Below are 26,751 nucleotides of genomic sequence, written 5' to 3'. Positions count from 1 at the left end.
ATTGTTTGGTCGTCTATTCCAGTCTGGGTTGGTCCAGGGCGGTGACGGCTCACACCATGCTTTGAGGTTTGCATCCGCCTGCTTTGAAGGGGAAGGGAAGGCAGAGGAAAGAAATATGAATCATAGGGTGATCAAATGGACTTAAAACTATCTATAGGAGAGGTAATAAAGATATAAAAGTACGAGAAATGTTCTTAAAGAGCTTAAGCCACTTTCACTTTTCACAGTTTTGAAATTAATCGGTACAGCCAACTTGTTTATATGTGTCATAACCATTCTTAAACATCATTGTAATCATTTCTGTCAAGAGGGCTCTAATAGATAAACTGGTATCATGACTGAAGTTTATTCAACATTTCTGATTACTGTCACATTCAGCAGCTTACAGTGTCTGTTAGAGATGCCCAAATTTAGATCCACCTCACAATCATGAGGTTGGCAGACTTCAAAGACTGAATTTCACTGTCCATGAGTGTTCTACCCATCTCTCATGTTGTCTTTTGATTCTGCAGTAACACATATCCTAGTAATACATTAGTAAAGAGAAGTGGGTGATGAAACATCTGTAAGCACAGAATTTCTCTATGAATGTTTAATCATGTCACATTTTAACTTGATCTGCTTTTTCAGGTTTCTATCAAAAAGTTCAGTGAATATCCAGAAAGAGGGTAGCACACAGCAGTCAGCAAACCTATTTGCTTGTGCAGAGCCACTGTGGTCCACATTAATTTAGCCTTTGCTGAAAAAATTCCTCCTTTTGGCCTTTCCTCTTGAGTGAAGAGATGATACATGGCCACGTAGTGACAGGAAAGCACCCAGAGCTATAATTCCAGTGAATCTCCTGATTTAATTGATATTCTCCTGGTCTCTTTTGCTTCAGTACCTAACAAAATGTTTTGGTTTTGAAAAATTACTTTTAAGAAGGATTATTTATTTTGTAGTGGGAAATTGCAGGTATTTCCTGATATCTGTAGAAATACGCAGGCTAGGCGCGCCGAAAAGTGGCCTGTGCTGGTGTAGGCGCGTGTTTTGGATGTGCACAGGTCCTTTTTTTGGTGGCCAAAAATGGACGTGTGGCAAAATTTAAAAACAGTGTGCGTCCATTTTCGGCCTGAGATCTTACCACCACCTATTGTCTTAGCAATAAGGTCTCACACGCTAACTAGGCAGTAAGCATCAATGCTCGTAAACTGCCGATTACCGCGAGGTAATCGTCACATGGTAGAAAATAGAAAATATTTTCTATCGTGTGTTTTGGATGCATGTCAAAAATGGAATTACCGCCTGGGGCATGCGGTAACTGGGCAGTAGTTCCAATTTGATATGCGTTGGACATCCATAGGTGCCTACGCACCTTAGTAAAAGGGCCCCTTAATTTCTTAAACATAAGGATAGAGTTATATTACGTTTTCAGATGTTAATTATGTCTTCTTTGAACAAGACCAGCTAGAAAGACTATTAAATAGATAGTGAAGCTAAATAGTGTAATCATAGGTGGATAAATGTTAGATTGCGTTATGTATAATCCAAGTGAAAAAAATTTTTGTGCTGATTTCTTTAATAGTTTATTTCCTTTTCCTTGCTTTGTTCCTTGATGTGGGCTAAATATTTCCTAGACTGCTTATTGTTATCTTTAAAAACTTAATAAAAAAATTTTAAACTCAAAAGCTGGAGCCTTTATATTGCACAAAAGCATTGCTCAGCATAAACCTTTCTAAATTCTAATTGAAAGTGGTGTTTCCTTCAAGATAAATCTTAAGTAATGGGAAATACTGTACTTTTAAATAACCATAAAACTGTTACTAGACAGTGTTCCCCCTAATGCTATAATCTTAGTACTTCTATATCACTCCATGGTGTGACCTTTCCTTGAGTATTGCATTCAATTCTGGTTGCCGTATCTCAAAAAAAGATATAGCTGAATTAGAAAAGGTTCAATGATAAACAACCAAAATGATAAAGAGGATGGAACTCCTCCCATATGAGAAAAGACTCTTCAGCTTGGAAACGAGATGACTTAGAGGGGATATGATTGTGGTAGACGTGAATACAGGGCCCTCTACTGACTGCTGCAACTATTGCCACCACCAGTAATGCTGCTGCTTTCTCCATTCTTTGGAGAGGTAGGAGGAAGAGGAAGTGGATTAGGGAGGGGGAGAAGACTACAGATCTGCTATTTTGGTTTCCTTCTTGAGGGGTTACAAGTGTTAAAATTGGGTCCTGTTTGATAAAACATTTGGGAAGCGCTGGCCTAAACTAAAAAGACACTAATGGATTTTGGGCAGCATGTCAACATTTAGGCACATCTGTTTCTGATTTCCCAATTGAAGGAGGGTGGAGACATGAGGGAATTCCTGCAAAATCCATTTTTCCAGCTGTGGTCATAATGGTTTAAAGTTTTTCATGTTCAATTTCATCTTGCTTTGGGCTATTGTAAATTCAGCTTGTGATCTGACATGAAATCTTGGTCTCATGCTCCTATTGCATGAACTTTTATTGATTCATGTGTGAACCTTTTTTTTCTTTTTAAGATGTGACTCCCTTAGGTAGAGAGCTGTTGGAACAGAGATTATTTATATAATGTTAGACATTAATATCCAGTTATAGAGCTTTCAAATGTTTTTTTTATTATTTTATATGCGTATGCCTTAGGAAGAAAAATATAAAGATGTAAATTAAGGAGACCTTTTCCTAAGGTGTGCTAAATGCAGTGTAACCCATTGTATTCATATGGGCTACATGGCACTTAACACACACTAATTCATTAGTGTGCACTGAATCCGTTAGTGTGCCTTGGTTAAAGGACCCCTAAAGAAAGAGTTAATACAGTAATTACAGATTTTTTTTTAAAATTTCAAAAGCGCATGGTTGAAACCTCTAGTGTTAATTTCTGTAATCCATAATGTCTTTGCATATACATTGTATTGTATTCAGTGGCATTGAAAGCAATTTTATAGAAGATGCTCTGCAGTTCCCCCTGCCTGGGAGGATTTGTTTCTATTTGTTATGTGGCTTGATTATTTTAGTATAATATTCATTCTGTTTTTTACTTAACGCATACAATAGGATGTGATTGTAAAATGATGTTTTGATCCAATTAAAATTACTTACCACACAGCCATTTCCTTTTTTAAAAAAAATACCAGCTGCTTTAAAAGGGGCCTCGGCACATGGCAAATCCATTGACCAATGCCACCGCAGGACCCCTTTTACTGCAGCTTGGTAAAAGGGCCCCTTATCTGGCTGTACTTTTAGCTGGCTCTGCAAGCCCAGAAATTCAGTGCTGAAGCCTGAACATGGCCTGGCATTGACTCCAGCAATAGCCAGCAAACATTGAGGGGCCCTTTTTACAAAGGTGCTGTAGGATCTGTGTGCGTGCAGCGTGTGCCAAAACGAGACTACCGCCAGGCTAGCGTGGCCCTTGGAGGTAATTTTGGATTTGGCACACGTCCATAACGCCAGGACAGATTGGTTTTTTAAAAAAAATTTCCTACTGTATGCAGCATTTTCGGTGTTAATCGGCAGTTGGCGTGCGCCGACCGGTCACCATGCATGTAACTCATGAGGCCTTACCACTAGGTCAATGGGTGGCGGTAAGGTCTAGGGCTAAAATGGATGCATTCTGGTTTCAATTTTAGCACATTGTCCGGCCCCTTAAAGCCCCTTTTTCATAGATGCAGTAAAAAATGGCCCAGCATATGCCCAAAAGATGTGTTCGCTGTACCGGAGGTCACTTTTTACAGCGGCTTAGTAAAAGGAACCATGAGCACCACCGGCTGAATATCGACCCCTTAAGCTTACATGGGTATGTAGAGCTGCTATGAGTCCCACATCCTCAGGAAATGTTGATTTTTTTTCTCTTTTACCTGGTAATGAGGCCAAGATTTTAGGAATAACCTTGGACACACAATTTTCTGTGCAGTTTCAAGTTCCCAGGTGGTAAAATCATCTTTTTAACTAGAAAAATACCCACAATTGGAACTATATATTGAAATGTGACCTGGCTATGAATATTCATGCTTTTAGAAATTGACAACTGGACTATTTTAATGCACCCTATTTTCCCCTCCCCCACCCCCAAAACACAATTACAGACCATCTGTAATACCTCTTTTCATTTAGGGGATTTTTTTTACTAAACCGCGTTAGGTGCTAACTTGCACCTAATGCAGTAAAAATAGCCTAACATAGGATATGCTAAAGCGTTGCGCTAGTTTTGATAGCTGCATGCGCTAAGAGCGCTATTTCTTTTGTGTGTGGTAGAGAGAGTGTCGGGGGCGGAGAATAGCCATGGATGCGCTAACTAGCTAGTGTGCTGACATAACTACCATACTAATTGGTTAGCGTGTCCATAACAAGGAAGCAAGTGCTCCTGCTGTAAATTTTTTGAAATGACTGCATGCTATTGCTAACAGTGCACTCCCAGAAATAAAACAAATGGAAAAAGCCCTTTATGATTGTTGTGCAAGAAATGGCTTAGCACGCTGGAAAGGCCTGCGTAACGAAGCGGAAAGCCTATTTCTTAGTGCAGATTAGTAAAAGGAACCCTTTGTTAATGGACCTAAAAATATGTTGCCATCTAAAACCGGCATTAGTGAGCTTATACTAGTTACTTGTCTGATTTAGAGCTAATTTGGGGGCCTTTTTACTGTAGGGCATTAAACCATTACCCTCTGATTCTATAAAAGTTGCCAAGAATTGCATAGACCAATTTAGATGTGTTCCCAAATTGCATGTGCAATTTAATTGAATAGCAAGCCAATTAGTGCCAATAATTGGCTTTTTAACAAGCAATTATTGGCACTAATTAGATTTAATTGGGACCAGTGCATGTAAAGTTAGGTGTGAGATCCAAGTCTAAAATTTGTACGTAGCCCTAAAATGGGGGTGTGGAAATGGAAGGGTCATGGGTGTTTTGGGATGGAACGGGGCATGGCTTTGAGTTATGTGCATAATTACAGGATAATGATGCTCTGCTCATAAATTTAGGTGCGGGCATTTGCACCGAACTTTAGATCTGGCTTATAGAATACCATTTACGTGGGTATTTTTCAGTGCCAATTTTTTTTAGGCAGCATATATAGAATCTAGCCCTTAATGTGCAGTTAGCGCATGTTAACAGGCTACCATAGAAATGTGTTAAAGCATTTAGTGGTATTTTGCCTGTTTGCACACCTGCATCATTGATTTTTGTAAAAAATATTTTTTATGAGAGAGCCTGTCATGGGCAGAGAGTGGGTGTTCTTTCATTATTCAGCTAGTGTGTTATTAGTATGTTAACTGGATAATGCAGAGTTAATATGGGAGCACTTACCCCTGGAATCTATATACTGCGACTTAAGTTGCGCGCACAAATTCAGTTGTATTCTGGATTTATACGCACAACTTATTAACAAACCAATCAGCGCCAATAATTGCCACTTATTGGGATTGTTTAGAATTTATGTGCACAACTGTCGGAGCGTATTCTATAATATGCTGCCCGTAAATTCTAAGTTTCACAGTTGAAAAGGGGGCGTGGTCATGGGCGGGTCATGAGCGTTTCTAAAATCTATGTGCATTATCGAATGTACCCGCTTCGCGTCTAAACTAGATATCGACATTTACACCAAGTTTTACTAGGCATAACTGCCCTTGCCTAAATTTAGTCATGCAGATGGGCACGTGCTGTATTCTATAAACCACGTGGAACCTCAGGTGTATTCAATAAAATATAGGTGTGCTTTATAGAATAGGTGTATTTTTTTCTGAGTGGAATTTTCAGGTGCCATATGTAGAATCTAGCCCCTAGTGCCTCCTAAATAGGAGATAAGTGCTCCCCTGTTAAAATTTTCCTGAAACCATGCTCTAATGGCAACATTACCATATGACCTGCAAATAAAAAATACAAAAAAACCCTGAAAGTGCTTCATTAAATCTGGGGCTTAGCATGCAGGAAAGTCCCGCATTAAAACATGTTGAGCCCAGATTTTACCACACTTTAGTAAAAAGACCCCTTTGTTTCTAGAGCCTTCCATGACTTGGACCCAGATTTAAAAAGATTCAGTGCATGGTTAAAATATTCCTTTTTTTCATCTCATATTTTCATCTTTATGTTGCTTCCTCTACAAAGATGCAAAACAGTGATAAAGAGGCTTTTTCCTGTATAGGCCCAACGCTGAAGTTGCTTTCTGGTGACTTACATTTTTTGCAGAATTATTTGACATTTAGAAAAGCCAGTAGACATGACTGTTCAGTATTGCATTTCCCTATTACAATTTCCATTATTCCTTGTGCTATTATTTTTTCATCACCCCCACCACTACTGTGCTGTACAGATACATAAGAGACAGCCCTTGCTTCTCTGAACTTACAATCTAATCAAGGCAAACATATATGAATGAATTTAATATAGGGATGTAGTTAAGATGTGAAAACCACCTCAGAAAGGTGAATTTGTAGTTTGGATGTGAATACAGGTAGAAAGAGAGCATGTTTCATTTTATATCTTTATTATTTTGGCCAGTATTCATTGTTCACATGAAGAATAAGTGATATTAGTAATAGTCTAGAATACATTGTTTAACATCTGGATTTTAGTATCACTGGTCTGTTTTTTGTTCCTTTTAAGCATATATTTTTTAATGTTGTAAGTGTTTTGTTCTGCATTTTGTCATATGATTTTATTTTGTGGTGTTTTTGTAATGTGAAACCTCATTTTGCATAGTGTCAAGTAGTATTTATGCATAAATTCCAATAAAAATATAGCTTCTTTAATTTTGTTATTAATTTAAAAAATAGAAAGAAATAACTCTTTGAAATGGAGAAGGATTGATTGGCCATGTCTGTAGTTAATGGTTCTGAATTATTTATTTATTTATTTTAGTTACATTTGTACCCTGCGCTTTCCCACTCATGGCAGGCTCAATGCGGCAGGCAATGGGGGGTTAAGTGACTTGCCCAGAGTCACAAGGAGCTGCCTGTGCTGGGAATCAAACTCAGTTCCTCAGGACCAAAGTCCACCACCCTAACCACTAGGCCACTCCTCCACTTATCCAATTATCTACTGCAATAGCAGTTACTTGTGTTAACATTTACACTAACTTCAAGGCACACCCCCACCCCTTTCCCACTCCCTAATGTGAATTTCTGCATTGGGCAGTCAGTGCATCAATTAATGTATATTAATTAGTTTTGTTGTTTGGGAGTTGTTTGTTTTTGTTTTTTAGCACTATGTTAAGAAGGCACATAAAGATTAGCTTTAAATACCTAAATAGTTTGAAATGATTATAAAACCCCAGGAAGAAAACGTAAGTTTCCAGGTAAGCTTGGTTGTATACAAGCCAATATTCAAACCCCACCCCCCCATTTATGAAGCCGAGCAGCAATGCCACCACAGCCCATTCAAAGTAAATGCACCGGCAGCTGCTAGTGGGGCTTTGTAATCAGGGGGGAAAGTAAGTTAAGTGTTCATCAGGACCCAGTGAGCTTGTAAGTCGTCTGTGTATATCTAAAAAGTATGTGGATAATATTGGTCCATTTAAATAGGTAGACAGCTTGGTACTATCTGTATAAGTAGAGGGCAGGCAGAGGGCAAGCAAAAAAAAAAATTATCCAGATAGTAGTAATCAATCAATACATATTTATTTATTTGATTTATATCCTGCTCCATCAACAGTTCTGAGCGGTTAGAAGAAAACATTCATAATTAATACAAATAACAATATATACAATGGACATTACTATAACACTGACAATAAAATTAAAAATAACATGAAAACTAATCAGCCAATCTAATTGCCATATACTTTATCAAACCTGTGTTTCCCATCCGGATAAGCTACATGTTTTGTTAAAATGTCCATAACAAGGATGCAAGTGCCCTGCAGTGATTCTTTTGAAATAGCTGCATGCTATTGCTAACATTAGCACACCCCCAGAAATAAAACAAATGGGAAAAAGCCCTTTTGATTCTTGTGCTAGAAAGGGCTTAGCACGCTGGAAAGTCCTGCATAAGGAAGAGCAAAGCCCATTTCTTAGTGCAGATTACTAAAAAGGGCCCTTTGTTAATGGGCTTAAAGTTGTGTTGCCATTTAAAACCAGCATAAGTGAGCTTACACTAGTTACTTGTCTGAGTTAGAGCTAATTTGGGCATTAAGGGCCCCTTTTACCAAGCTGCGGCAAAAGGGGGCCAGCATTGGCACTGTTTTGTTTGGACCTGCTATATGGTACCAGTAAATGTGCTGTCCTTTATATTCAGTGCCACTATCTATACGGGTAGCGTGCTGAATATATATACTTAGAAAAGTGCCAGTGCTTAATGTAGAATAGTCATTGTGCCAGCTGAAAATCCAACCCATAATTTTTGTTCATGGCGTAGACAGTTTTCATTCTTATATATGAGAAAAGGAGCAGCGGTAGCATTTAAGCGTATGTTGTTGGAGTGTAGTTTTGGAACCGTGCTTTCCCCCTTCTGCTCTTAAATTGGTATTTTTAGGTGCCGTGTAGACTCTGCATTTTTCTGAAGATAAACCATCCTTTCATCTTACTATATAGCATGTTCTTTTGTGTAACATTGGATGAGCTTTTTTTCATGATCTGAATCTTTTGCACTAGTCGCATCCCCCACCCCCACCCCCTATTCAAGGAAGCTAATTGGTTATCTATCTCACATAAGATTTCATTTAAAACTAGTAAAAGAGGCCCGTTTCTGAGCAAATGAAACGTGCGCTAGCAAGGTTTTCATTGGCAACACCCCCTCCCCCCCGCCAACCCCTTTGTTGTTGTGGCATTGCTCTGCCCTCAACGTCATGACGTTTGACGCGAGGGTGGGGCCTGTAGCGATTTCCTCCCCCCCCTGCCTGCCAACCCCTTGGTTGTTCTGCCATTGCTCCGCCCTCGAGGGCGGGGCCCGGAGCGAATTCCCACCCCCCCTGCCTCCCTCCCTGCCAACCCCTTGGTTGTTCTGCCATTGCTCCGCCCTCGAGGGCGGGGCCCGGAGCGATTCTGGTGGCTTCACCACCACGAACCTTCGAACCTTTTTGAAGGAAGGCAGGACTTGGCTTCACTGACGTCACTGTCTTCAGAACGTTGAGGGTGAGTTTTATATATATAGATCTTGACTCTTGTACACAAAATGCACCAGTAGTGGCTTTCTGCTGTCCCTCTCCTAACTTGTTTAGAGCGCTGCGTAACCCTAGTAGCGCTCTAGAAATGTTAAGTAGTAGTAGTAAAATGAATAATATTAAAAGCGAAACTTAAAGGATTGCATATTTGTTTGCATGGTAAGTGCTGCTTAAATGGTTACTCTGGCTGTATCAGCGAAACCCAGTGCTTGACTGGCTTGTACGGTCTGAGGCCCGCATATGGTGGGCTGGAGAGAGCTTTGATGGAAACTCCAGTGGTTTAGAACATGAGAATGGTGCCAGGCAGACTTTTATGGTCTTTGTCCTTCGAATAATACAGATTTGGATAGGCTGGAGTGGGCTTTGACGGCAACTCCAGTAGTTGGAACATAAGGACAGAGCTGGGCGGACTTCTATGGTCTATGTCCCAGAAACACCAAAGAAAGACCATGATCAAGTATATAATATCATGTTCATTGTTGATTTAAATCTTGAAATGATAATGAATGTGACTGTTGGGCACACTGGATGGATCATTCAGGTCTTTATCTGCCGTCATTCACTTACTATGTTATTCTTTTCCCCGAACCCTCGTAATACCCAATTTAGGGAATATTGGGGCTGATATTCAGCCAGAAGGAGGCATCCTGCATAAGTCCTGTGGTTGGTGTTGACCCCAGGTATTCAATGCCAGGCCATTTCTGGTGATCGGCTTTGAATAGCCAGGGTTTTTTTTGGCTGGTGATAAGTCGCTAAGCGAGTATTCAGTGCTGGCCAGCTAAGCTAATAGTGGGCAAAGATAGGACTGATGATTTATGCCATCAGATTTGCCTGTTAAACATAGCTGGACTGCGCTGAATATTGCCAGTTATTGCGCGATATAGTTAGTTAACTTTTTGGTGCTGACCGCAAATTTTCCACAGAGATAAACCGATTATCTCACAATGATTATTCTCAGTTAGGCACCAAAATACTATTTAACCAGTCACGGCTGTTTCTGGCAGGTTAAATATCTTTGAATATTGTGAGGATTGTGATTGACTCTGGCTGTATAAGAAGCACTATTTTTAGTGTCACTGGACTGACTTCATAGAAAGCTGTTCCATCATACTTGTGATTGGAACCCTTATTTGAGAAGTTTGTCAGGTCTTAAAATTCATCTCTGTCGAGATGCAATTGCTTGACCCTTTATTACAGAGCACTTCTGTGCATGCTGAGTGGGAAAGCTGTTTCTGAATCACACAGCTGTACCTGTCTTTTGCTTTTACATTGTTCTCGTAAGAACATAAGAGTAGCCATACCGGGTCAGACCAGTGGTCCATCTAGTTCAGTTTCCTCTTTCAGCAGTGGCCAATCCAGGTCAGAAGTACCTGGCAGAAACCCAATTACTAGCAACATTCTCTGCTACCGATCTTAGGGCAAGCAGTGGCTTCCCCCATGTCTCCCTCAATAGCAGACTATAGACGTTTCTTCCAGGAACTTGTCCAAACCTTTTTTTAAACCCAGATATGCTAATCGCTGTTACCACATCCTCCTTTAACTTTTAAAATTTTTATAAGTTGCTCAGAAGGTCTGGCCAATGAGCTAATTGATAAATTTGATAGTTGTGAAGACCATTGAGTTCCATTTTTTTTCTTTTTGCTTTCTTATGGCATGAAGCCTCTAGAAATCTGTCCTCTGTAAAAGCGCCTTGTGGTCAGAGGACTTTATCTTGCCATATTTTTCTTGTTTCCTTTCCTTCACAGTGGTGATATTTTTATTTATTCAAACAGTTCTTCACTTTTTGTTTCTTTCAAGGGACCCTCCCATCTGTTTTGGCCAATTTGAAGCAGAACCCATGAGTGTAACCTGCAGTCCAGACTGGCTGGTTGTGTTCTTGGATTGGATTGAGATATGGTCAAGAAGACTCTTCTCATCTTGAAATCTTTCTCATATTACAGAGATCATTTGAACCTATCCCAGCAGTGGCAAATGCAGATAAAAAAAATGGTTTCACACTGTTGGGTCATTAAAATTGGCATTTTGATCAGACTTACATTCATAACCAGTGTTTCAGTCCAGGTACCAGCTGAAGCTTTTCATTATAGTGTTTTTGCTACTAGTTTGTAGGCATTAATTAAGAAAAAAACCGTCAGTGTGGGAGATTCTCCTTTAACTAGGCACCTGATTGTGATCTGCTGGTGTGGTATATTTGAGAACAGTAATTGTAGATAAGTAATCTTTATCAGTTACTTGTTCTGTAAATTTTGCATTGAGATTGTATCATGGTGAAGCCCCCTTATCAGAAGTTATGAGAAAACTATCTTCAAGCTTTGTGTGCTGAGTCTGGACCACGCTAACAGTGGCTGAGAAATACAGTAAGGTTGGGTGTTAGAAATCAAAACAAATTCAAATTTTTCTCTCAGCAATCTAATACCACTAACTTTGAGAAGAAAATGTGAATTTAGCCTTTTTTTTCTTTTTTTCAAAAAATGCTTCCAGAAAAAAAAAAAAGCCCACTTAAGAGGAAATATAGACTGGGCTACTAGAACTAAGATACAAGAAGTGGAGATACAAGCGTGGAGGAGTGGTCTAGTGGTTAGAGCACCGGTCTTGCAATCCAGAGGTGGCCAGTTCAAATCCCACTGCTGCTCCTTGTGATCCTGGGCAAGTCACTTAACCCTCCATTGCCTCAGGTACAAACTTAGATTGGGAGTCCTCCAGGGACAGGGAAATACCCAGTGTACCTGAATGTAACTCACCTTGAGCTACCACTGAAAAAGGTGTGAGCAAAATCTAAATAAATAAGAATCCTGGCCCCATAGAATTGAATATAATGACAGGACTATGTATTTTAAACAAAAAACAACCTTGGCTAATTTCCCAGTTACAGATAATGTGCTGCTTAGGAAACAAGTGGTGTGATTTTAAAAACAAAACCATAAAAAAATAGCATGCTATAATGTGTTCTCCCTCTTCCCCCAACCAAGCAACAGTGCAAAATATTTTAATTCAGATTTGGAATGGTTCTCACTGAGTGTGTACCATACTGGTTTCTGCTGTTTTCTTTTCAAGTGTGTTCGTACTCATGAACTGGTTTTAAATTCTTTAAAAGTTATGGTAGCTATTTCATTGTCTTATATTGGTTGTGGAGTATCTCTTAATCAGTCTGGTTTTTATGATATCCACAGTGAATATGCACGAGATGGATTGGCTTATGTTGCATCCATTGAATACAGATCTATTTCATGCATATTAATTGTGAATATCCGTAAAGCTGTGCATGCTGGGGGGGGGGGGGTAACTACTACTACTACTACTATTTAGCATTTCTATAGTGCTACAGGGCATACGCAGCGCTGCACAAACATAGAAGAAAGACAGTCCCTGCTCAAAGAGCTTACAATCTACAAGACTAACTTGGAAAAACTGATCTGTATTGTGCCCAGGAGTGTTCTGAGTTGGAATTACACCCTGTGCAACACACCCACTGGTGCCCTGCCCCACCCCACCCACTGGTGTTCAAGAATAGGTGACAGTGGACAGGGAACAATTTTGGTACCCCTGCATCCCTTGCACCATGTACGGCCGCAATTCTCATATGTACCTGGTTGTGCCAGTTGCTAACTGCTCTGTACAGTTGCCTTTTGTGGGTATAGGAGTGTCGGTGTTGAAGAGCAATGGTTCCCAGGGGTCTGTGGACCCCTGTAGGTCCATGAAATCATTGCAGATGGTCTGCAGCATAGAGAGGTAAATTAAAAAATATATATATTTTCATGCTGCTGTAATCCCCTTGAGCAGAATGCAGATTGTGCTATGAAGGCAAGATCGGCAGTGGCTGCAGAGGTGGTGTTAGCAGCATCAGCAGCTGCTGGGGACATAAGAAACAGCAGTTGTGGAGGTGGTTGTGCAGAGCAGAAGCAGTTGGGGAAGTCGGGCCAGCAGTGACAGTAGTGGAGGTGTAATCAGAGGTAGCTGTAGAGGCAGTAAGCAAGAGGGCTGGGGGACCAGAATCAGTCTATAGAGCCTGGGAAAGCAGTTCAGGAGAGGGAGATATTCTAATGGTGGGACTAGCTGGAAGAAAGAGATTGGCTGTACCCTGGGGACTGGCTTGGGATTGCTGGGGGAAAGGGTGGGTGCAGGTTAAAGGCAGGTCAGTATTGGCTGGTGTTGAGAGAGATGGGTAAGTGAGACAGATTGAGAGAGACTGGTGGGGATGAGCTGGGGAGAAGGAGACAGAGACTGGTGAAGACAAGAAGGGAGATAAACAGGACTAGTGGGGACAACTTAGTGCTGCAGGGAGGGGTGTTTAGGAAGAATGGCAGGGATTCACTCTTTGGAGGTTTTATAAGGGGTCCACACAACCAAAATGAGAACCTTCTCTTGCCTGATCATATGTTCTCAACTGGTATTCTGTGATCTGTTCCTCAGATCATTCTGATTTATGGAGTAAAAGGAACATCTTATTTGGGGAGGGGGGAAGGAGCTGGAGAAGGGATCTTGTGAAGAGGCAGGCTAGTTCATTGTAGTGTGGGTACACAGATGGTTTCCTTCTTTTTGAGGTTGCACTGAAGGTTTTTTTGTTGTTGTTGTTCAACTTGCTATATCTTAAGTGCCAGTTTGTTATAAATTCAGCCTGCCAGAGGAATATGGTTTCGTCAGCTTTGAACAAAGATAAGCATTCACTTCCTTTTCCTGCTTCTTTTACATTTTTTTCCCCTTTCTTGGCACTTGTAGGTTTTGTTTTTTTTAATCATTTTTATAGTTTCATAGACTTTAGAGACTGTAGACATTGCGCATCAAATGCACGGAAAAGCTGCTGTTAATATTGGATATGGGGTGCAATTTTGTGGATTTTAAACTGCTAGCCTATCAAAATTGTCATCTCAACAATCGAGCGCTAAAGGGGTGATAATGCTATTAATACCACAGTGATTGGCATGCAGTGAGGTTTGAATTCATCTTGAAGCTCTTTTTTTTTTCTGTTTTCTTCTTTGGATGGAGCCTATTTTCATCTAAGTTTACTGACATTCCTTGGTAAGCTCCTTTGGGTTAGCTTTTGTAATTGTTGTTGGGGTGGGTGAAGGGGAGCCAGGAGCTATGTTAGGTGCCTGGATTTTTCTTTGTGCTGCGGGCTTTAGGAGGGAGACACTATTATTACCTCTTTGCTTAGTATACATAGAGGCATATTTTCAAAACACAGTTACATAGTAACCTATGGAACTTTGTAAGTCTAAATGCTTTGAAAATGAATCCCATTGTATGTTAGAAGGGGACAGGATTACACATGTAGGGTCGCTTGATCACATGGCAACATTTGGCTTGATTAACTATCTGTTGTTGTTGTTAGCTAGATCATAAGTTGTTGGGCTTAAACAAACCAAAAAAAAAAGGGGGCCGTTTTACTAAAGCTCAGTGTGTGCTAACAGAATTAGCATGCACTAAATGCTAAGAAGCCCCTTTTATACCTATGGACTTCTTGGCATTTAGCATGCACTAATAACGTACTGTTTGCTAAGCTTTAGTAAAAGGACTCCCAAGCTTTGAACTGGTTTGCATCTATTTTTTTTTTTTTTTTTTTGACGGATCATACCTTCTCAGTTGTATCAGCTAAGGGCATCCTCCTCCTCTTACCATCCATAAGAATGTCAGGAACCACAGGGTTCAGTGTTGCCCCCCCCCCCTTTTTTTTGTTTAATATCTTTTTGAGCCAATTAGCTACTCTAATTCAGAATTTTGGAAATTGGTTTTATTTTTATGCTGATATTTTGCTAGTGATGTTGATAATGTAGATTTCACTCCTTCACAGCATTGCCTTTCTGCAGCAACAATTTGGCTTAAAAGGTCATTGCCTGATATTAAAATGTAGAAAAAAACAGCATTTTTTTGGATTAAAAGGTATTTCTCTCATCTATTTGTTTCTTCAGTTTTATTTGATTCTCAAATAAGTTCAAATTGTTGACTCATATTTAGGATTTGAGATTGATTTTCGCCTTGCCGCACCACATGCCAAGTGCACGCCAATTTTGAAATACTACCTGGCTACCGCGTGGCCCTGGCGGTAATTTCATTTTTGACACGCATCCAAAAATATATTTTCTGACGTGGCATTCTACGCGCATAGGTGGTTAACGCGTGAGACCTTACCGCTAAGTCAATGGCTGGCGGTAAGTTCTCAGACCCAAAATGGATGCATGGCAATTTTTATTTTGCCGTATGTCCATTTTTGGCAAAAAACATTTTAAAAAGTGTTTTTTGCAGGCGAGCTGAAAAATGGATCTGCACAAGCCCACACTACCACAGGCCATTTTTCAGCACATCTTAGTAAAAGGACCCCTTAAATTTGATCAGACATCACTGTTACTCATAAAATTTCATTAGCTTCCAGTTTTTGAATAGAATTTAAGATCTTAACATTGGGCCTTTAGGCTATTTATGAATATATTTAATATTTCACAAAATTAACTATCTCTTGTGCACCAATTAGAATACTTAGAGATTATTTTCTGAACATAGATTGATTATTTCTCCACTGCTACAGCTAAATGGGATTCAACCTGGGAGAGTGCATTCTTTTGGTTGTTCTTGGTACTTTGGAATTAATTGCCATTATCTTGAAGGAAGAAGCCTCTTATAAGGAATTAGGTTGCTCTTAAAAAATTGCCTTTTTACAGGTGTGTTTAACCTTAATCCTATTGATAAGACCTCAGTGGAGTAGTTGTATGTGCTGTTGATTAGTCTTATTAAATATGTGTATGACTGATCCTTGGATTTTTGATATTGATGGTGTTCTTTTTTTTTTTTTTTTTAGAATTGGGCAGTATAGCAAGTTGAACCAAACATAATCTAGCTTTCTTGCATCTTTCTTTGGACATTGAAGAAGGGGCAGTAGTAATCCCAAAAACTCTGTCTTTATTTTTTGTCTTCATAGATGTGGCAAATCTAGCCAGCTGCTTGCATTTTACTTTAATATTTATTTATTTTGAGATTTATACCCCATTTTATCCTGAACATTCTCAAGTTCATTGTGGTTTACAATAAATAAAACGACAGGCAAGGTTTACAGTACCATAAACAAAATATCAAATAAGACCCGAGTAGCACAAATAAGAACTAAATAATAAACCATTGATGGCCAGTTATAATCTAACACACTAATTGTCTCTCCCTGTCTAGTATCCTTCTGGCTTTGACCACCATTTTTTTTACGTAGAACTGGAAAAAATGGAAGTGGACTATTCTAACTGAAAATGTTATAATGCCCTTGTTGCAACCACACTGGGGAACACAACAATAATGGGTGATTTCAATTACCCCGATATTAACTGGGTAAATGTAACATCAGGGCATGATGACAGCTGCCCATACTATACTACAGTTCCTTCTAGACCGAAGAGCAATGAAATTGCTTCCAGATTCATCTGGTAAACCAGAATATACTCCTATTATTTCAATATTGAAACTTTCGTTTAGTAATAGTGGCTGTGCATTCAGGACAGTTTTTAACAACATTACATCTAAACAGGATTGCCTACAGGTTTCCTTTGATACATTCTATTTCTGTTTGGTTGTCTGATGCATTCACTTGTCCAGGGGCAACTTTTCCCTAAGCGTACTCCAAGACTTTTTATACTGGTTGCACCCTTTACTTCCCAAGAAATATTTAGAAGAGATGCAACCCAAGGGTCACCTTCCTTCTAATCTCTTGGTTGAGGGGTCAGTCTCTCGTACGGCAGGCTATGTGTGAAAATTGTCTGCAACTCACTTTCTTCATTCAGAGATCATAATTGTACAAGAATAGCCATACTGGGTCAGACAAATGGTCCATCTAGCCCAATATCCTGTTTCCAACAGTGGCTAATCCAGGTCACAAGTACCGGGCAGAAACTCAAATAGTAGCAACATTTCATGCTACTAATCTCAGGGTAAGCAGTGGCTTCCCCATGTCTATCTCAATATCAGGCTATGGACATTTCCTCCAAGTCTTTGTACTTTTTGAATGAGTAAAAAATTGACTCACTTATATTCGTTCTACACCACTCAAGATTTTGTAGACCTCAATCATATCTCCCTCAACCATCTCTAATACTGTGTTAAATTGTAGTCACCGCATCTCAAAAAAGATATAGCAGAATTAGTAAAGATATAGAGAAGGGTAGCAAAAATTATAAGGGGGTGGGATGACTTTCCTATGAGGAAAGGCTAAAGCAGCTAGGGCTCTTCAGCTTGGAGAAGAGATGGCTGAGGGGAGATACGAAAGAGGTCTATAAAATAGTGAGTGGAGTGGAATGGGTAGACGTGAATTGCTTGTTTAAGCTGCAAAAATACTAGGACTAGGGGGCACACAATGAAGCTACTAAGTAGTAAATTTAAAACAAACTAGAGAATATATTTCTTCACTCAACGTGTAATAAAACTCTGGAATTCGTTGCCAGAGAATGTGGTAAGAGCAGTTAACTTAGCAGGGTTTAAGAAAGGTTTGGATAGTTTTGTAAAAGAAAAATCCATAAGCAATTATTAAGATAGACTTGGGGAAAATTCACTGCTTATTCCTAGGCTAAGCAGCATAAAATCTCTTTTACTGTTCTAGGCCGATGTTGGAAACAGGATATTGACCTTGATAGACCTTCCGTCTGTCCCAGTATGGCAGCACTTATATTGTTACGTTCTTCCTGCTCCATAAATCAGTGTAGTCTCTATCTTCCCACCATCTTTATGTACCCTTTCCAATATTCTGCAGTCCTCTTCTAATCTCTAGTAAATGCTAAAAAAAATATTTAACATTTGTTCTTCTTCATACCATCTACACTTTTTTTTCTTGTTTTATAGTCAATTTCACCTATGCCATGCCTCCTTTTATTAACATACCTGAAAAGGTTTGCTTTATCTATTTTCTTCTATTCATACCTTTGCTGTCCTTGTAACCATGTTAACCAGACATGCTTCCCTGTAGTCTTCTTTCTGAGAACCATTATATGTTTTTTTTAATGCTGAGGGTTTAAAGAAAAAACATTATTGACTTTTTAATTTCAACAAATAGAATCTAGAAATTCACACTATAGTAAGCAAATTATAAATTACAAAAACATTTGAAGAATTATTAACTAAAGGAAAGTTGGCGTTCTTAGGGGTCCTTTTACTAATGTGCGCTGAAAAATGGCTTGCCGTAGTGTAGGCGCACACTTTGGGCACGTGCCAATCCATTTTTCAACGCGCCTCTGAAAAAGGCCTTTTGGGGGTTAGTACCAAAAATGGACGTTTGACAAAATCAAAATTGCCGCGCGTCCATTTTGAGTCTGAGACCTTCCCGCCAGTCATTGACCTAGTGGTAAAGAATCCAGGCAGTATTGACCTACGCACATCAAATGCCACTTGGCGCACATCCGTTACACATGTCCAAAAATAAAAAATATTTTTCAGATGTGCATATCAGACACATGCCAAAAATGAAATTACCGCAAGAGCCACGTGGTAGTCGGGTGGTAACAATTTGGTGTGCATTGGGTGTGTGTAGATGCTTACGCGGCTTAGTAAAAGGGCACCTTAGTCCCCCTTATGAGAAAAAATGAGACAAACACTAGGAAATAAGAAAAAAAAAAATTCAATAAGATTATAAATAAATCCTAACTACTGTAGCTAGTAAACCTACCTCATAGATTTTATCAAGAAACTTTCTAAATGAGAGGGGTCAAAGAAGACAATGCTTTCCTTGCCAAGAAATCATTCGTTTATAGGGGAACCTCAAAAATAATGCCCTCCTCCCCCAATTGCAGAACCTTAGGTTTTAATTCAAGAAATAATTTCCTTCTTAACTGCATGACTAATGCCACATCTGAGAACATCTGAATTTTCTGACCACAAAAAAGAAAATCCATTTTCCTGAAATAAGTCTTCAAAACGTGTATTTTTTCCTTCTCTGCAGCAAATGTGACAAGGAGAGTAGCTCTAATGGAAATAATGTCAGTGGCAGGTTCCAAGAAATTAGTTAAATTAAAGTTACCACCCTCTAAAGAGTCAAAAGCTTCTTTAATCCCCATTGGCTGCACGGATCCTAGGGGGAATATAGTAACATTGGGAAATTTTTATATCTTCAGTCAAAGCTAGCACCTCTTTTAAAATACTTAGGGCCCTATTTACTAAGCAGGCTTATTTTCAAAAGAGAAGGGCGCCCATCTTTCGACACAAATCAGGAGATGGGCGTCCTTTTCCCAGGGTCGCCCAAATCGGCATAATCGAAAGCCGATTTTGGGCACCCTCAACTGCTTTCCGTTGTGGGGATGACCAAAGTTTACGGGGGCGTGTTGGAAGCATAGCGAAGGCGGAACTGGGGCATGGCTAACACATGGGCGTCCTCAACCGATAATGGAAAAAAGAAGGGGGGCCCTGACGAGCACTTGGCCGACCTTACTTGGTCCATTTTTTTCTTACGACTAAGCCTCAAAAAGCTGCCCGAACTGACCAGATGACCACCGGAGGGAATCGGGGATGACCTCCCCTTACTCCCCCAGTAGTCACCAACCCCCTCCCACCCTAAAAAAAAAACCTTTTTAAATATATGTTTTGCAAGCCTCTATGCCAGCCTCAAATGCCATACCCAGTTCCATGACAGCAGTAGGCAGGTCCCTGGAGCAGTTTTAGTGGGTGCAGTGCACTTCAGGCAGGCGGACCCAGGCCCCCCCCCCCCCCCCCACCTGTTACACTTGTGGTGGTAAATGTGAGCCATTTAAAACCCACCAGAAACCCACTGCACCCACATGTAGGTGCCCCCCCCCCCTTCATCCCTTAGGGCTATGGTAGTGGTGTACAGTTGTGGGGAGTGTGTTTTGGGGGTTCAGCACCCAAGGTAAGGGAGCTAAGCACCTGGAAGCAATTTCTGAAGTCCACTGCAGAGCCCCCTAGGGTGCCCGATTGGTGTCCTTAGATGTGAGGGGAACCAGTGCACTACGCATGCTGGCTCCTCCCAAGACCAAATGGCTTGGATTTTGGTAGTTTCTGAGATGGGCGTCCTCGGTTTCCATTATGGCAGAAAATTGGGGACGAATATCTCTAAGGACAACCATCTCTAAGGTCGACCTAAATTTCGCGATTTGGGCGTCCCCGACCGTATTATTGAAACGAAAGATGGACGCTTATCTTGTTTTGATAATAAGGGTTTCCCCGCCCCTTCGCCAGGACGTCCTGTGAGGAGTCCTCAGGAAAACCTGGGCACCCCTTTCGATTATGCCCCTCAAAGTGCACTGGCATTTTTATCACATGCTAAAAAATAGAGCACACTAACGCTAGAGACACCTATATATTCCTGTGGGGGTCTCTAGCTTTAGCGCGCACTAAATTGTAGCGTGCCTATAGTGAGGCTTAGTAAACAGGGCCCTTGGATGGTAATATTTCTGCTGATAATAGTTTTGTACAGGGAACATTCAGTGTTCTAAGATTCCTGGCCTTTGGTGAATTTGCCAGCTTCTCCAAGCCATTACAGGTAGATAGTCTATCTTTACTCGCCAGTGAGCCAATAGTCTGAAGTGTATTAACCTGAGGCTCCATACTTAGGAGTCTCTTCTGAACCAAAGAGAGTTTTTTTTTTGTGTGTGTCTGTCCAGATCCTCCATTTTTGAGACTGATTCTTGGGGAAAACTGACAAAGCTGTCCTATTGCATCATCCAACTTGGATTCAGTCCTAATCACTACACTCCATATATTTTTGAGAGAAATTCCATGAGCAGGTATTTTCAATCACGTAACTCCACAGAAAGAAATATTACTCATTTAGGGAGTGGAACCAGAGTTTTTCCTGTCGGGCATCAGCACATAGAGCAAGCCCCACAGCCTCCCTAGCAAGTCCCTGATTGGAAGGTATGAAATCTGATTGAGAGGTGCTTGGCATAGGGGGCTGTGAGGAGCCTAAATTCAAAGAACCAAATTGCATTGGGGGGGGGGGGGGGGGGGTTGATTTTGCCTTTCTCTTTCCCATATTGAAGCAAACTTACAGTTAGTAGAGATTCAGTGCCAGTTTGTTTCTGCATCACTCTTTCGGTTCACCAAGGGACCTAGCATACCCTGTAGGGTACGCCCCTATGACCACATCTTGCAGACATGCCGCAGATAGGGTATGCTTTTTAGGTCTTCCAGGTCCACGCTACCAACATCAGTGCTGCATCCGTGCTCTGGCGAATCCCTTTCTGCACTGATGGATGGGTGCTTCACAAAGGCAGTCCACTACAGCTCTCATCGCTATGCTGTCTCCACTTCCCTGAGGGTTTTTAAAAAATATGTATTTTCAGTAACCTCTTTTGAAATCCATATCAGTCCCTTTTATCCTCTTACTTCTATTTGCCCTTCTAACATAAAATATTGTTGCGCTTTATGCTGTACCATAGCTCAATGCACTCTTTTTTCCATTTAACATAATCTTCCCACATGCTAACACTTCCATACAATACATCACAACTTTACTAATTTTGGCATTTTTGAAATACAAGGCTCTGACCTTTGTGAGACTCCTGTATAATCTGGCTTGTTCTCTTAAACATTCCGTCTGCCCTTGCTGCTCAACTCATTCTAATCCACATCCAGCAAATTAAATCTCCCACTCAACATCATTCTTCCTTTAATTTCACCTTTCAAATGTCTTCATTCAAATATCTGTCCAAATACTCCACCTATGGTCGACATCTGTAGATCAGACTGGGTCTCTGCTTTCTAAAATAAGCATAGCACCATCACGCTGTGTGTCCCATGCCTCCTACATTTTACTTACTTTAGTGTGTGTGTATATATATCAGGACAATGACCTGCATGCAGACACATGAACTGGAAGTGGGCCTGGCATGGTGGGGCCTGATGGGGAATTTTTCAGTGGCTGACAGCTAGATTTTACATGAAAAGACTTGGTAGGGCCATTTCCTGTTTGTGGAAATCAGCCCTGCCTCCATGATAATTAAAAGTACTGGAATCTTATTGCCTAGACTATGAGCATTACTGGACTTTGATGCAGGAGAAGACACCATCTCGATTGATCTGACAGTTGATATAGACGCTTTTCCAGTGCTGTAGAAATGAAGGGGTCGATGTTCAAAGCAATTTAACCAGCCAGAAACAGCTCCTGGCTGGTTAAATCACCTCTTCAGTGCTAACCACTAATTTTCAGGGCACTTAACTGGTTAGTGCTGCTGAAAATAACCGGTCAGAGCTATTTTGGGGGCGTTCCAGGGGTGGATTTGGCACTTGGCCAGTTAAGTGCTGATATTTGGCACATAACCAGCCAGGTTAACCGCACACAGGACTGTATAAAAGTCTGTCCTATCTTTGTGATAACCCATAGCTGGTTAAGTGCCGAATATCGCCCCTAACCGGCTATGCATTAGCCAGCTCCAGAAAACTGGAAACTCAGTGCTGGGACATGACCAGGCATTGACTTTCCGGGTTTAACGCCGGCAGCAGTCAGCAAAACGTTGAGTGCTTCTGACTGAGTATTGGGCCCGAAGTGCTTTATTTTGAAAGTTATATATATAAGCTGAAAATGGGATCAGGTCGTGATAGACGTTAGCATTAAGCATTGTCTGGCATTTCATGAAAAGAATGCCAACAAAGAGAATCGTTCCCATTCTCTGCCTGTGTAAAGAATCTGTATTGAATAGTGCCTGTTATCATTTTCCCTTCATAGGGGCTAGAGTCAGTTCAAGTATACAGTTCTGTGGAGGGGCATTTTTGATAACGTCCAAAAATCAAGTGGCGAACATAGCTATTTTCGAACCAGAAAAACGTATTATCTTTTTGTTTCAAAAATCGTCATTTGCTAGATGTTTTTGTGCCCAGTGTCTATTTTTTTGGACCACTTTTGGTCCAAGGGAAAAACACACAAAAACAAGCCACTGGGATGTATGGGAAGCCAGCATTCTTAGATTGGTCACACAGACATCCCAACAGAGCAGTGGTAACCCTAGGGGGTACTGCAGTGAACTTCACATAAAAGGTCCCAGGTACTCATCTCACCATTACACCCTTTTATTGTATGGTGAGCCCTCGAAAACCCACCAAAAAACCTTTACCACCTTATGGCTGCAGGTGTCGCCTATATCTATCTATCTATTTATTTATTTATTTATACTTTGCTCGCACCTAGTAGCTCAAGGTGAGTTACATTCAGGTACACTGGAGGTCTCACAATCTAAGTTTGTACCTGAGGCAATGGAGAGTTAAGTGACTTACCCACGATCACAAGGAGCGTAGTGAGATTGAACCGGGCAAATTTGGATGTCTAACCACTAGGCCACTCCTCCACTATAGGTGGGTATAGTAGGTTTTTGGTGGGTTTTGGACGGCTCACACTTTCCATCACAAGTGTACCAGTTAGAGTAGGATAGAGGCCTGGGTCCCCTTCTCTGCAGTATACTCCAGGGAGAGGGGGTCAGTGACCACTGGGGGGGGGATAAGGGAGGGTCATGCCTTTAATCCTTCCAGTGGTCATTTAGGGCACCTTTTTGTGACTTAGTGCCCTGTTTATTAAGCCGCGCTGTAGGTGCGCTAACACTAGAGACACCCAAAGGAATATATGGGTGTCTCTAGTGTTAGCATGCACTAATTTTTAGCGCATGTTAAAAATGCTAGCATGTCTTAGTAAATAGGGCCCATAGTCATGATTGAAACAGGTCTAGACCAAAACATCTGACTTTTAGTCCTGGACGTCTTTGCTTTCTTCCATTATGGCAGAAACACTTCCAAGTTTTGGGAACGTCCAAATCCCATCCTGTCATGCCCCCTTTGATTTGGGCACACTGTAGAAGAACTGCATAGAAAAGTCTTAAAAATGGGTTTTGAAAATGGCAATTTGGACTTTTTGACAAAAAAGTCGATCTGAAGCTTTGTTCCATTTTGTGGATGTTTTTCTGTTTCACAAATGAGCTGTCTAGAAGCATATGTAACTTTGTAAGTCTATGTGTTTTGAAAATGAGCCTCTTAATGAGTTACTATAGCAGTCTCATAGCACCTTAGTATTTTCATTTTGTTCTAGCAGTTGGCTTGTAACCTTATGAGTTGGGATTCCTGGATTCTTTTCTCAGTCCTACCAATGGCCTGCAAGCTTACCTTTTCATGTTGCTAAATTTGACATGGCTGCATTGAACAGACAGGCTACTTGCATCCCCAGTCAATTTATAAAAGAAGTGCAATATTGTTTATTTTGAGCACAGAAGTCTAATACTTTGATCATAACAAGTATGATTACACTGCTATCATTGTCTTTGTCTTTGTTGGCTGCTTTGCTATAGCAGAAGTCTACAGTTGTCGTGGTTGAAAATATTCAGTTAGAATTGTGGTGTATTGTTAGTGTATTTATTCACATCAGTCATGTAAGCTAGGAGTTACATTTTCACATTTTGAAATGAAAAGACTTGCTGTGTTGCAAGAAATACTGCATTATACTTTTAATACTTAGTGGTTTGTGGAAGAACGTCAACATAATTTTTCCAAGAATGTGTTTGTTGTTTGTATCATGAAATAATTTCTGTCGTCATGCAGACACAGATTCACAAACACATTGGGTAAGATGAAAGCAGACCACAGATCAGTAGTTAGGCTTAATAGTAGTTGCATAACAGGTGTTTATAAATGTTAATGCAGAGCAAGGCAAAAGGGAACAGTGTGTTTGGCTGCTATTCCAGTCAATGAAAGTGGCATGAAAAAAATATGTAGTTGGGCTAACTTAATTGCAAGTGACTCGGCATCAAATTTTGTTCTCCAGTATTTGTGAAAATACTCACATGGATATGCTTGGAGTGGAATTGGTGATTCGCTTAAGCATTTTTTGATGCTTTCTGAGTCTGCAGCATATTCTGTTGTGACTAATGTAGTATTTTAAATGGTACAAGATATAAACCTTTAATGTTGTTTTTAGGTGCAGAGTACAGAAGGAGACACACCACATGGTCCAGTTATTCTGGCACTAGACAAGTTGGGTAAAGGTAAGCCATAAGCATAAAATGTGCTTAGTATTGCTATGAAACAGCAAAACGTTGTAGATTTAGTGTGAAAATACATTATTAAATCATTGAGGGGTCCTTTTAGTAAGGTCTGCTGAAAAATGGCCTGCACTATTGTAGACACGTGTATTGGACGTGCGCAGGTCCATTTTTCAGCGTGCCTACAAAAAAGGCGTTTTTTTGGCCGAAAATGGACATGCAGCAAAATTAAAATTGGCGCACATGCATTTTCGTCCTGAGACCTTACTGCCACCCATTGACTTAGCGGTAAGGTCTTGTGCATTAACCGAGTGGTAATTGCCTGCGTGAGTACAATGCCGATTACTGCCTGGTTAGCGCCGTGTGCCAGAAAATAAAATATATTTTCCGGCGCGTGTAGTGAACGTGCATAAAAAATGAAATTACTGCCCAGGCCACGTGGTAGCCGGGCGGTAGTTCTGAATTGGCGTGCATAGGTGCTTACGTGACTTGGTAAAAGAGCCCCTGAATGTCAGTTTAAGGCATTCTGTGTAATTTTAGATTTTTTTTTTTTTAATAGAATGGTGTTTAGGTTTTCTGAGAAATAAGACAGGACCACAAGACAGCTAGTCTTGACTGAGGGTTTGGATTGCAGCTGTCCGAGTTTTTCATGAGTACAGAAACTGGATGCCTGATTATTCTGTCCTTACAGAACCATCATTTACAAATAAATGAAAAGTACAAATTAGAAATAGCAAAGTAATGGGTTGTTTGTTGTACACTTTCCACCCTATAGACAACTAAAGTTACCAAGATGTCAATGAAGCTCGCTAATTTTTCTATTCATTGTACATAAGTATTGCCATACTGGGACAGACCAAAGGTCCATCAAGCCCAGCATCCTGTTTCCAACAGTGGCCAATCCAGGTCACAAATACCTGGCAAGATCCCCAAAAATTACTAAACATTTTATACTGCTTATCCCAGAAATAGTGGATTTTCCCTAAGTCCAATTTAATAATGGTCTATTGACTTTTCCTTTAGTAAGCTGTCCAAACCTTTTTTTAAACTCTGCTAAGCTAACCGCCTTGAAAGTACATTTTCTAACTAAATTTAAATACCCCAAACCTGCCCTGTGCTTGTCATAGAGTTGACATTTTGTACTGTTAGTTGGAGACAAGGCTTCTTTAATAGGCAGAAGAGGATGAGAAGACACAAGTAGGTATAAGGGGGAGGGATGCTAAATTCAAAGGCTAAGGGTCACCCAGAGCACAATTCAGAGGTTGGTTTCCTGAAACAGGCTTCCTAAAGTGATTCAGAATTGTAGAGATAGTATGTATTTCAGGAGGAAGGTGAAAACATAACAGGAAGGAGTACCATGAACTAATATGAGAGACAGTGCTGGTGATAACAAGCAACAGGAGGGGAATGGGACTAGAAAGGAGGGGAAGGTTTGAGAGTTGATGCTGGAGGAGGAGAGGATGGAATGATTATGGTGTAAAGAGGAATTGTTTGTATCTTAGTGACTGTGAATGACTTCAGTTCCATAAATAGATACAATTGATTAAATTAAATAGATAAAGAAATAGAGCACAGGAACTCTTTTTTTTTTTTTTTTCAGACTAAGCTTTGGAATGGGATTTTACACCTACCGTTGAATGGTGGTGTTCATATTGCTTCAAAAAAGATTAGTAGTCATTGAGTTGAACATAATGTGTAAAATGAAAAAAGGGATC

General features: G+C 40.4%; 1 protein-coding gene and 1 long non-coding RNA gene across 2 annotated transcripts in view; one reads left to right on the top strand and one right to left on the bottom strand.

Annotated features, from left to right (window-relative positions):
* Positions 1-26,751, top strand: part of ITPRID2 (ITPR interacting domain containing 2) — a 106,074-nt gene that overhangs the window by 34,656 nt on the left and 44,667 nt on the right. The window contains exon 9 of the mRNA XM_030210688.1: positions 24,973-25,039. Coding sequence (XP_030066548.1) covers positions 24,973-25,039 — 67 coding nt within the window. The remainder of the gene's footprint in view (positions 1-24,972; positions 25,040-26,751) is intronic.
* LOC115474965 lies at positions 1,847-17,300 on the bottom strand. The gene is made up of 3 exons (XR_003942950.1): positions 17,161-17,300; positions 17,121-17,122; positions 1,847-1,863 (listed from the first exon to the last, which is right to left on the bottom strand). It is a non-coding gene; the product is annotated as an uncharacterized LOC115474965 (long non-coding RNA).

The sequence above is a fragment of the Microcaecilia unicolor genome, chromosome 7 (assembly GCF_901765095.1).
Source record: "Microcaecilia unicolor chromosome 7, aMicUni1.1, whole genome shotgun sequence".
NCBI lineage: Eukaryota > Metazoa > Chordata > Amphibia > Gymnophiona > Siphonopidae > Microcaecilia > Microcaecilia unicolor.
This window is presented reverse-complemented; position numbering and strand designations above follow the sequence as displayed.